This window comes from Columba livia, chromosome 8 (genome assembly GCF_036013475.1).
Source record: "Columba livia isolate bColLiv1 breed racing homer chromosome 8, bColLiv1.pat.W.v2, whole genome shotgun sequence".
In the NCBI taxonomy this organism is placed as follows: Eukaryota; Metazoa; Chordata; class Aves; order Columbiformes; family Columbidae; genus Columba; species Columba livia.
Window position 1 is genome coordinate 16,715,106 of NC_088609.1, and position 12,560 is coordinate 16,727,665.

General features: G+C 41.1%; 1 protein-coding gene across 4 annotated transcripts in view; it reads left to right on the forward strand.

The window, feature by feature from the left end:
- The window catches only part of TEDC1 (tubulin epsilon and delta complex 1), a 70,715-nt gene that overhangs the window by 42,580 nt on the left and 15,575 nt on the right, over positions 1 to 12,560 (forward strand). For all 4 annotated transcript variants that reach the window (XM_021294478.2, XM_065072279.1, XM_065072278.1 and 1 more), the window contains exons 6-7: positions 4,984 to 5,070; positions 8,144 to 8,356. In XM_021294478.2, coding sequence (XP_021150153.2) covers positions 4,984 to 5,070; positions 8,144 to 8,356 — 300 coding nt within the window. The remainder of the gene's footprint in view (positions 1 to 4,983; positions 5,071 to 8,143; positions 8,357 to 12,560) is intronic.

A 12,560-nucleotide genomic window follows, 5' to 3' on the forward strand; every position in this document is an offset into this window, starting at 1 on the left:
GTGGTGTTTCTGCTGCTCTTTCGCAACCCTCAGCGGTATTTCACAGGCAGAGAAGTGGCTTGAGTAGATCTTTATTTGCCTTGTGGCTCTGTTGGTTTTTGCTCTTCAGCTGCTTGTACTTCACACTACTCCAGCATGACTGTCTAGTTTTCGGGCCTATTTATTTTTGCTTTAGCCTTCAAGGGGTATATGGGAATGGCTTAAACCAGCTTTGCTTCTGAAGGAATCACAGTGTGGAACTGAATCTTGGAGCACTGAGTGTGTCCACCTACAGCGTTGATTTTTTTTTTTGTTTGTTTCAGCCTGAGATGTTTATGAAATCAAGATTTGCTCTGTGGCCAGTTTGTTTTTGTGAAGGAGTCTCAAAACTTAGCCCTGCTAAAGTGCAATCTGGGCAGTATGTGCCATTTTAAACCATATTTCATCCACCTAACAGCCTGCCTGCTGAGAGGCTCTCCTTTGTCTAGGCTTGCTTGGTTTTTTTTGCTAAGAGAGTTTTGTATTGGTAGCAGAGCTGAAACTGTATTGTCATTTGTTTATTTTGGCTGATGCTTCTTTAGATCTGTAAAGGTTTAATCCTAGTTATTGTTTACTTCTGGTAATGTAAATTGTGTGTCTTTTTCATGAGTGTTTACCCCTTTCTTTGCATTTTTTGGAAGGAACTTCTCCACTTACCCATTTCTCCTGCAGTTGTTAGATATTCAGAGGACCAAAATTCAAGTTGAATAAAGCCATTTCCTATTAAACAAATAAAAGTACTAAATAGTTTCTTGATACTTTCTCCATATAAGCCTTCATGCTAAGCCAACCCTGTCTCAAGCCTTGAGTTGTACTTCAGAGATGTTGGTGCTTGAAGTGAGGTTTGTAGTGATCTGGAGTTCAGTGCATTTTTCTGTCTACAGCCATACGTGAATAGGTGATAAATCAGCAGCATTTTGACTCTGAGCCAAGAAACATAATTTGTTGCTGAAAGACTGAATTTTTTTGGTCTGTCTAACAATAGGATGATTTTCTGAATATTTAGATAGACCAATTTTTGATGAAAAATACTTGTGCCAGTGATATGGTAGTTGAATTATGATCTGTGGACATCAGAGATTAAATACTTGTTGCAGGGAGCCCTCTGGAACTGAGCCTATGAGAAGGGTGCATTATGCTGCAAATTATTAAATATTGATTTCTGTAAGTCTACAGGCATCAATGATTTTAGCAATATGCTGGTAAATAACATGAAAAAGATTAATATCTCAACAGAAAAGGTAATTGCAAATATGTCTAAATAATTATTTTGGTGCAAGTTAGATTTGTGTATACCAGAGAGGACTCGACTTTGGCCTCTTGTTGTGTATCCAAAACCACCTAGAAGATGCGGTCACTTAGGACTTCTGTAGCTGATGTTCCCAAAGTTTCCTGAGGTCTGTGAGCTGTGCTGGATGCTGGATGTTTGGCTTCGGAGATCACAGCCGCACATCAGAGGGCACGAGGCTTGTTCTTTATGGGGTTTGCATTCTTGTGCATCGTTCCGAGGTTTCCTGGCAGCCTGCTCCAAGGCAGCTCTGTTAAGCACAGTTTAGCATCTATAGCAAAGCTGTTGCTTGCGAGTCGTTTGTAAAGAAACCGTCATTGGTGCAATGGTTTAGAGAAGCTGTTATTGCAAAGTGTTTGCTCTCAGCATTCATTATGGAATTACTTCTCCACAGAGATTAGCAATTTGAATTTGTCATTACTTTTTCTCTCAGTGTAAGTATTTTAGAGCAATAACTTCCTCCAGAAGAATGAAAGAAATGGATTTCATAGTCTTAATTTTGTGTCGAGGCAAAACCAGTTGTCATACATTATCCCTAAGCATCCCTTACATGTCCATGTGAGGCACATTTTTTACTTGCTGCTTTGCTTTGTTCATGGGACAAGATTAATGCTATTCTGCAGATACTAGACTTAAAATTTCATTAGGAGGCATGACAACATCTGGGTCCCTGGGTCAATGAAAATGAGCAGGCGGCCTTAGTTGTAGCTTGTGAATTTGTCTTACGTTTTGAGAGGTTTATGTAGCAGCAGAAGTGGAGCTGCTCATCACATGTAAAAACATCTCTTTGTTGGTGGTACTAAATGAAAAAGTAGTGTATTTGGGGAGAATGCAGAGGTACAATTTGGGGTTTGGTTTCCTCAATTGCAAATAGAGCTGAAATAGCAGCTGTGTGTGACTGCAGTGAGTGACCTAAGAAAAAATATGCCGTTGACCTCAAAGTCACAGAATGTGTTGTTAGTTAAATCAGAGAATCACAGAATAGCTTAGGTTGGAAGGGACCATCAAAGGTCATCTGTTCCAACCCCCTGCCATGAGCAGGGACATCTTCACCCAGCTCAGGTTGCTCAGAGCCCCGTCCAGCCTGGCCTGGGATGTCTCCAGGGATGGGACATCCACCACCTCTCTGGAAAGCTGGAGTAAAGGATGAGGTTGGGTGAAAGAAGCTGACTGGTGTAGATAGCTGTTCATTTGCCAAGTGCAGGTATGTTTGAAAGCCTGTCTGCCCTGGGTCATGTAGATACTGTCCTTGTCACCAAATTCATGGCATGCAGACATAAAATCTGTTGTCCTCATCCCTGCCTTGAACATTTATTTGTTTTTATGGTTTTTGCTAAGGTATCTCAAGGATGTTTGTAGTACATTAGTTTTTATTGTGTTCTGCTTTATTCTCTGTGCTGCAATACCATCAGAGTCTTGCAAGGCCCATACAAAGGATGGCAGAGGATATGGCCATCCAGGAGCAAACAGCACCAGCACTCCCCCAGGGCAGAAGCTGTAATGTTGGGTATTACAGGCTGCCCAGTGCTGTCACGGTGCGTTCCAGTCAGGCTGAAAACTGTCCTCCTAGGATGAGTGGTGTCATCATCCCATTACTGACTTATGGCTGAAATGATCGTGCGTGCGGTTGCTGGCCTGATATTTCCAAGGGTGATAATACCTTAATGAAAGGTGAGGATGCCCTAAGTAGGCGAATCAGATGAACGCTTTCAAATGAGCTGTTCAAGTTTTGCATCACTAATGGAGCAGTTTAAAAAAAAAAAAAAAAAAGGCAACACAAGAACCCCAAAATCCAAGGCTTGAGCTTAAGAGACTGCTCAGAAAGTTTTGATGTTATGGTCGGTTAACTCCAATAGATCATTTACAGGTTTGGTGATGTTTCAGAACCATTTCCTTTCAGTTGTGGTGTGAAATTAAGTGACACGTGGCTTTTTTTGACATTCTGGAGCTTTTCTAGTAAGACTAAAAGTAAAAATTACGACTGTGTTTTTACTAGGATTCTTTTTGAAGGCCTAAAATGAAAAGCTCTGCATTCCAACCTTCAGCCCTCTTTAGCTGTCACAAGGCATATTCATACTGCAATCACATGCAGCTCATGACCACATTATAAAGCTACTTTAAAATACAGTAACTTAGCTCTTGCCTGAATATTTAATCAACTTTTTGCCTGGGCTTTGTTGTCAGCCTCAGATCCCATAATGTAGCCCATTTGTGCTGTAGATATACCTATAAAAAAAGGAGAAAAGAATAAAGGAGACAAACTCATTCTTCCACCTTTCATATGCCAGCTGAGCTTGGAACTAGCGGAGTCATTGAGCATAATGCCAAGTGTCAGTAGTGCGAATAAATGTGTAATAATTGTATTTTGGATCTGGCAGTGGTTTAGAGCAAACTGCTTATAATTACCAGCAGTTACTCTTGCAAAATGCCTTCCTTTCTTTGATTTCTTTATCTTCAAGTTATATCCGTAGAATAAAATTGCAAAGTCAACTCATGCTTTGCAGTTACTTAAATTATATGTTATGTAGTAACTAACTAAATCAAATAAAGCTAGCAGAAGATGGTTGTCTGTATTGGGTGTGCTTAACTGGTACTGATCTGGTCCTTATCCTTCTCCTTGAGACCATATACTGCTTCTGTGTCGTCTTAAAAAGTTGCCTTTGGTGTCAGATTTGTGTTAAAATCGTTCATTTCAAATATATGGCCAGTACTGAAATGGTTAAAGCTGGTAAGCCCTGATTTATACCTAATTTGTTAATCTATAGTTCTTTCCAAGAACTTTTGTTTTACCGTCTCTCCATATATGTGTGTGCACAAATGTGTGTTTCACATATATTTATGAAAAATTTATAATTCATATAGATAGAACATAACCTCTCTCCGTCAAGTGTGCTCAGGTAAAGGGAGGATTCCTCATGCAGCAGATCAGACAATTTATAAAATACATAACATTTTTGAAGGGATTTCTTCCATGCTATTTCAGAGCATCAGAGATCATCTCAGTGTGAGTGATCTGAATAAGTAATGAAAGGTTTGGAGGGAGGAAGCAGAGAGGAATAGAGATACTGGAGTTCTGAGTGTTTTCCAGGTGTGGGAGCAGCACGGGAAGGAGATGCATTGGATTAGTGGAGGTACCTGTATATCACAGTTGGGATCACTGCTATTGAATATGAGGAAACCCGGTCAAAGATAGCCCTGTAAGTTTTAGCTAAGAGAAGACTGTACATGGCTTGGAGGAGAAGGTGTTTAGACCTTACAGCCTTGATAAATGTGAGTGGATGGATAGATTAAAAAAAAAAAACAAAAACAAAAACAAACCAAAAACAAAAAACCAAAAAACAACAAACTCTTGGAGAAACATGGCTTATTTTGGTAGTCAAGAAGCGTAGCAGATTTGAAGATGGACATGCATCTAGACCTCAATATATCAGGATAGTTGGTCTTTGATCCCTCAAAACATAATGAAAACTCACATTTATTTATGTAAAAGGTGGGAGTATTTGTACATTTGGGGTGAGGAATAAATCACATCATGTTTCTGCAGCTGATGTTACAATTTTCTCAGTGCTGTCCCATGTACCACCACCACTCTCTTTGTAATTGAGAACAAACACACATCTCATTTAGTGCACAAGTGACCAATGTTACCTGATTTTCTTTTGTCTCCTTCATTCTAGCTGTTACAGCTTCTGGAGTCTGAGACCATGCAACTAGAAGCCTTTTTGGAGTGGAAGCAACGGGAACCAGTTTATTGGCAGTGGATGGTAACAAATCAAGCTAATTTCAAAGTGTGCAGTGTTCTTGACTCTAACAAATAGCTGACCACTTCCAAAGGTCCCTTCCCACAGAAATAAATGCTGCAAACCAACTGTTCAACAGCACTTGAGAAGAAGGGAAAACGCCTTTGGTAAAATAGGGGCTGTTTCCTTAGTTCTCCTTCATCCCTCTGTTTTCTTGAGTAAGACTGGCCTAGCTAAGCTGAGGAATTGCAGGGCAGAGTGGCAGAATTTCATACAGTTAACACAAATTAAAATGTCTGATCTTAACTTCTTTGATGTTTTTTAAGCATAGCAATCATACATTTTGTTAAAATTAAATGGTTTTTCAGAAGAGGGCCTCTAAGCTTTATTACAGACTTGAGAACAACTACACTTGCAAGGAGCCAATATTGAAAACAACTTCATTTTTCTCAGCCAAATAATATGTTGAAACTGCCGATTTCCCCTTGAACTGTGTTGAATGATCATGAGAAAATCAATAAGCCTTTCTCTATGCATCTTACGACTTCTCAAGTGAGCATAAATGGTGCCATCCATCTCACTTCTCTCTACAACTTTTGCCCACTCACAGTTGCTGAAAATAATTCTTTAGAGCACCACATCAGCTGTATGAGTTTACAAAATTTTGAGAATCGGTGAGCTGACTGTTAATTGCCCATATACCTTGTTCTACACTAAAAGCAAGGCACACGAGTGTAGAATTACCTCACCCGTCTTGAAGAGTACTTCCAATGCAGAGCCATTCCCATTGCCATTACTATATAATGGGGTTTGCTTTGCATGCCTACCTTCTGGTTATTTAAAAAGTATCAACACTAGCAAAAGTCTGGCTTCAAACGGGCAAAATACACTGAAATGCTGTAATGCTTCCAGTTATATCCACCCAGACATATGTCTCTGACATGTTCAACAATGTGGGGAACATTGTGAGTGTTTGTGTGTGTGTTTCCTGAAGTTCTAAATAAATACTTGCAAAAAACCCTGACCAGCACATCTTTTTAAATTGTTCAACAGGTTGGATGTCAATTTTACCATTTTCTTTTGTTTTGTTGTTCCTAGATCTGTAGGATGTTTGGGAATGAGATATGTTCGGGGGATACAGAAGTTTTCTCTTTCCCTTAACCTGTGTTTTGTATTGATCTGATGCATGGGGTGATTCTTGCATAGCTAGTGCCAGGTCTTCATGACAGACCGTGGCAAAACTACAGCATCTGGAGTGACTGCAGTCGTGTTACTTTAAAATTCTGTCATTTAGTGAATTTCAAGCAAAACACCCAAACCAAAGAACCCAAACCAAAACAGACAAAACCCCCAAACTGAAACAAACAAAACTGAAACAAAACCAAAAGCCCAAACCAGAAGTGCAAACCAAAACAAACAAAACCCAAAACAAATAAACCCCCAAACCAAAACAAACAAAAACCTAAAACCAAAAATCCCAAGTCAAACCAAAAACCCCCCAGAAATAAGCAAACAAAAAACCCCACCAAAACAAACCCAAACCAGCTTTGTCTCGTTTCCATGCACTTAGTTAGGCTGTTGGTGCCCAGATGATGTCTGAGGTGTCATGAGCTGGGCCTTTGGTCGGCATGAGTTGCTGGTCCCAGCGCTGCTTTGTCCCAGTGAGCAATGCTGATGCTTGATGGGAAAGGAGGTTTTGTAGGGTGCTTGTGCCATTCTTAGCTATCTTACAAAGTTTTTTCTTGTATGAGCCTAAAAACCTCTTGATGTGAATAAAGGCAGAGTTTTAACCTGCCTGCAGAGAAGGCGGGGGGAGAGAATATTCTCATCCTCTTTATAGCAATGTTTCATACAAGCAAAGGTGGCCAGCATGTCACTGCATTCCCAGTCCTTGTTTCTAGGCTAAACAAAATTGTTTCTCTTAATGTCTCCTTGTAGGCCATTCCTTCAAACTTCTAATGGTTGTTGATGCTCTCATATGGGGTTTTCCTTCTCATTTATCTTTGTTTAACTTCAGGTGCCTCACCCATATATCAGTGTTACACTATCACAGAGACTTGTGTTTGTACTTTCTGAAATGGTAGTTGACTTTAATAGTATGACATTGGTGACTTCTGGTTTTCTGACATCTCTTCCCACAGTGTTGCTGCTGCGCCAGCAATTATGCATTTGGTTTTTCCTTGCCTGTGTGTAGGCTGTGCTGTTCAACTGCTGTCACTTCTCCAATTTCTAAAGATAATTTAAAATGCAAGTTGTGTCCTTATGAGAGATTATGACCTTGCCTGTAATTAATCCTATTATTAACTGTTGTCTTCTTCATAACAATATGGCAATAAATACTTAATGCTCTGAGTGAGGAGGCCTAGGTCCTTTAGTTACGCTCTGATGCCTTGGCTTGAAAACTGTGTGTTTTTACACAATCTATGCACCCCAGTGCATAGGTACATGCATTTCAAGGGTTCTGAAATTGTTTGGTATTTTTTTGAGTATTTCAAATAATGGTTACTATCTCAGAAGGCAGTTGCAGACTTAGTTGTAAAACCAGCGAGGTGATTGCGGTCAAACAGAGCTGACAGAGCTTCTGACCAGTCTGGAGCAGGGATCTCTTGGGGTTCCTGGGAGTTTTACCTGGGCACAAGTGATCCCTTGGGTGTTACAACTTACTGTGCCACATAGTGGATGGGGCTCTCCTGAACCATGTAAGCATGTTCTCCATCCTGGTCATCACTTGGTTACAAAAAGCTATAGAAGTGCATCCAGCCTCAGAGTTTGAGGGGAAGGGGCATATCTAGAGCTTCTGCAGTACTGGTGATCGCTGTCCCATGAGTGTTACTTTATGCTTTAGAGCGGTTGAGAGTAGTTCACAGTATATAATGCTTTCTAAAATAAGCTAGGTTAGCAATGTAAGTTTTCTGTTAACCTAGAAATATGTTATTGTGAACTGAGGAGGTTATCTCTTAAAATAACTCTGAAATTGTGGAGCAACTGTGTACTGAGGTGGCAGCAGTGAATTCCTAGTTACAAATTACCAGATAGATGTGTATGTGAAAAACCACTTAGGTACTGCTGAAAAGTAATTTTTATTGTTTTCCTTTAGGAAACTGTGTTAGATAATATGGCTGAAGAGGGAAATCCATGCGAGTCCCAGGATGCTCACGTGGAGAGAAGTGGGCTGCCAGAGGTGACCTCGTGCTGCCCCTGGGCCGACAGTTTGACTGAACACATTGGCAGGTTATCCAGAGATCTCATGACTCTCCGTGACCAACTGCAGAAGCTTGTGATGCACCGAAAGGCTGCGTGGTGTGAGAAGGTAAGGCTTTGGGTGGCATTCTTGATCATTAGCGACTTTTAAGATCCTATGTTTTTAGCTGTCTTGCTACCTTCCATCCTAGGGCGGCTTCCCTGTTGCTGCTCTGTGTCACCCTTGCTGCAATCTTGATGTCAGATCTACAGTTACTTGTCTGTTTATGCCCACAGCATGCCAGGTGCTCTTTCAAACACAAAGAAGGCATCTGTCCCAGAGAGGCAGCATGCTGAAACAAAATAAGCGTTGTTTTGGAAGGGAAGGCATCAAAGGATAGGGGTTGCAGAGGACAGAAGAGAAGAGGAGAAAATCATGGCAGCCCCTGGAGGGGACAGAGGCAGCAGGTTGAAAGCATCAGTAATGGTTTGTTCTGGTTTTAGTAAGAAAAATAAAGATGGGTATTTGCAGGGAAAGGAGGGTGGGAGAGACTAGAGCTTGTCATCTTTCACTGAGTTAGTAGTCTTTGAAATGTCTGATGGGGGAAGGAATATGGAAGGTTTGAAACCTGTGAAGTGAGAGAAGGGACTAAGCACAAGACTGGGTGGAAGAACAGACTGGCTGTGGGAGGCTGGGTGCGGAGAAAAGCAGGTGGAATGAAGGGAAACGTACATGGTATTCCTGACATAAGGATGGGGAGACACTAGGAAGCACCCAGAGGGGGTGGTGCGACCTAAATAAACGAGCTGTTAATGTAGGTGTAGAAGGTGAATCTGAATATTAACATGCTGGCACAAGGAGAAGATATGATGAGGATGCAGGTGTAAAAACTAGTAATTTTGTTCAGGCATCAAGAGGAAAGAAGGATACAGAGAATCTGTGGAACCTGTGGATAGAAAAAATGTGAAAGAAATAGTTGGGGCAGATAGAGCAGTAACAAAAATGCTATGTCACTATTTTGTGTCTGTTAATACAGGAGAAGGGTTTTTCTGCCTTTTTTCTTTTTTTTTTTTTGATAGAAATGTTGGTAGACAGGATTATAGATCAGCTGACAAAATGAAAAATGTCAGGTTGTCGGATCAAGAGGTATTTGCCCAAGAGTTCAAAAGGGTCTGGCATGGAAGAAGTTTGTGGAGGGCTAATCGCTCTCCGCTACTATAAGGATAAGGAACTAATTAGGATCGGTTGGTTAGGGACAAGCACCAGGAGCTGCTGCTTCCCACGGAGAGCAGAACTTCTTCCCACAGGGCACTGTGGATATAAGCAGTGTATATGGATTCGAAATCTGTTGGACACATTCTTGGAAGATGTAATCCATCAAAGACTATCAAATATACAGACATGAATTACACACTTAGGAAGTTGCAGGAGTACATATCATTGCAGGCTGGAGGAATATTCTGAGGAAGTGTCTCCATGTATTTGTCTTTTTCTTATAGTCTTCTCTAGGCACTTGCTGTCGATCACTGCCAGTGATGGGGTACTAGACTAGGCAGGTCTGTACTGTCATCAGATTTCATTGCTTTTATGGCAAAACGGACATGACTCTTGCAGAACAACTCTGACCTTGAATTCTAAAAATAAAATTTCCAACACATGCTTTCCAAAGCAAGATATGCTTTGATTCATCTATAACAATATATATGCTCTATAAATATTATATAATAATCACACTGAATTTTTTTATGCTTGAATTTGGAAATGAAGTCCAAAAAGATTGAATGATGAGTTCTTCATTGTACTTTGAAATAGATGCACTAATTGGATTTGAATGATGGCCGGTCAAGTTCCAGTGTTTCTGTGATACGGTGAATGCTGTATGAGTTTATGACTGTGGGTAACAAACAGAGTGCATCTTAAGAGCGTTGTTAAAAGGATGGTTTATCGCAAGATGGTTTATCTTCTACATGCCCTGGAACAGAATTGTTTTGTAATGCTATGCAACAGCATTTTTTTGAATGCTGGGGGTCAGGGGACTCTCCATCAATCCTCTTTATATCAACCCTTCCTTTGTTCTCTGCTTATGTGATGCTTTCTGCCTGTAGCCTGTCTCTCTCCGGCCCCGCCGGGCTGCTTGCTGAATTCAGACTGCGCTATCAGTTGCTTGGTTCTGCCCCCTTCAGTTTTTTCCCTGGAGAAATAAGCTTATCAAATCTTCCCTTCTATGTTATTTTTTTAGTCTAACAAAGAAGAAGATATAGTGGTAGCTAAAGTGGTCATTATCTCTAACTTTGTATCTTGCAATACTGAGACATCTGGAAATTATCTTGGCTCTCACAAGCGTGCCCAGCTGAGGGACAGTACGGTTTATTGTAGCTCTTGTGCCCTCTACCTTGTACTTCACGAAAAACATGGTAATCCACAGAGTAATTATGTCTGTTGTTAGCAGTAGGCCTGATGTCTGTGCCAGGCAACTGAGCAGAAACTGTTCTGAAGAACAGAATCGAGGGCACATGGTTAAACATGATACACTGGGGAAGAGACAGCTGAGATTTTGCAGAGAGGAATCGTGAATGTAAAATCTGTGGGAGCTCTTTGAAGGGGACCAGCGAGCATGTGGGCAGGGGAGGTTGGATTGGCGTCTCTTAATTGCATTTAGAAGTGGCATTTGATACAGTCCCTGGGAAGATTCTCAGCACAAGTAACTTGCCCACCTGGCTGCCTTTCCCTGTTGAGCGTACAGCGGAGCAGGACATGGAGCAGAGGCGGCTGGGATGAATTTGCAGAGGAGATCACCCACGGAGCCGCGGGGCCCGTGCTGCTCTGCCAGCGTGGACCGCTCTGGGAAGGGACGGGGATAGCCCAGGTCAAGCTGAGGCAACATCACGGGAAGTGGTAAAACATCAGCTAAAACTGGATGGAGATAGATCTAACAAAATGCATCTGAAGGGGAGGATCATAATTTTATGTGTGTTTTTTTCCATCACGTGAATGAGCTCTTAGGGTTATGACAATAGTTCTGTGTCAGTGGTCAAAAATAGCAAACTGAGTCTTCAGAATTGTTAGGAAAGCAGAAGAAAGCAAAAGTTAAAATATTGCTGGAATGCTGTGTGCAGTTCTGGTCTCACTCCTAATTAAAAAAAAAAAAAGTTGATTGAGCTGGGAAGCATAGGGGGGAGAAGCGATGATGACTTAAGTTGTGAAAATGTTTCACTGCAAGGGAAATTTGTCTAGGTTAGGGCTCCTTGCACTAGGAGAGCGGAGAATGAAGATGGGTGTTGCACTGGAGCAGGAGGAAACATTTTTTTACTGTTCTTCTGATGCTCCTTCATTCTCACAGTGGGTAAACCTAGAGGGAATTACTGGACAAATTAATGAAGGAAAAAAATTGTGAAGCAAGAAATACAAAAAATATGCTCTGGTCAGGAAAGTCCTTCAGCTGCAAACTGCTGGAGTTTAGGAACTTGTATCTATTTGCTGTTGACAACTATTGGAAACAGTGCTGGGTTAGACGGAGCTTTGATATAAGGTACAGTTGCTCTTTCTTTACATCCAGTTTAAAGCATCACATTTCAGGAGGGAAACTGGGGAGAGCCAGAAGAGGAAAAGTAAAATCATCCTAAGTTTGGAATGCAAGGTCTTTATGTTAAAAACGGGAAGACTAAGGTGGGGTACATGAGTCTTTGAACATGAAGAAGTTTTCTGTGGAGGAAAGATTTTTATTTTTTTCCCTGTGTATGCAGTGGATGGGACAAGAATGGGTGTAAGTCATTAACACAGAGTTTCTAATTAGATACCAAGGAAAAAAAATTCCTAATGCCCAGGGCAGAGAAACAGTGGAGCAGGTTTCCTGGTGAGGTGTGAAGTCTCCATCCTTGGACCCCGCACAAGCCAGGTAACACCAATGTCAGCCAGAGATGGCTGCAGAGGAGCTGGACCTGCTCTAAGGTTGTGGATTGGGCTTGAAAACCTGTTCAAGTCTGTTTCACTTATATGTGAAAATCTGTGATTGTTTATTTATCTAAAATGATGTTAAGGTATTTCTGGTGTGTTAAAGTCATTGCATGTCACGATGTCTGGTTTGTACCACTAAACACAACTGCTTATTATTCAGGATGTGATCTCAGTTGTTGCAAGTTTGATCATTTGTGCACTGTGATCCTGGTAGTTAAAATTTATCAATCTTAAATCTTTCAAAATTAAATCACTTATTTTCCTTCTTTTCTTTTGTTTGTTTCTGCCTGCCCCCAGCTTTTTCTTTGGTTATGTGCTTGGAATGACCCTGAAACCATTTTCCCTTTCAGGGACATTCACTAGAAGGCATCTGAATGTC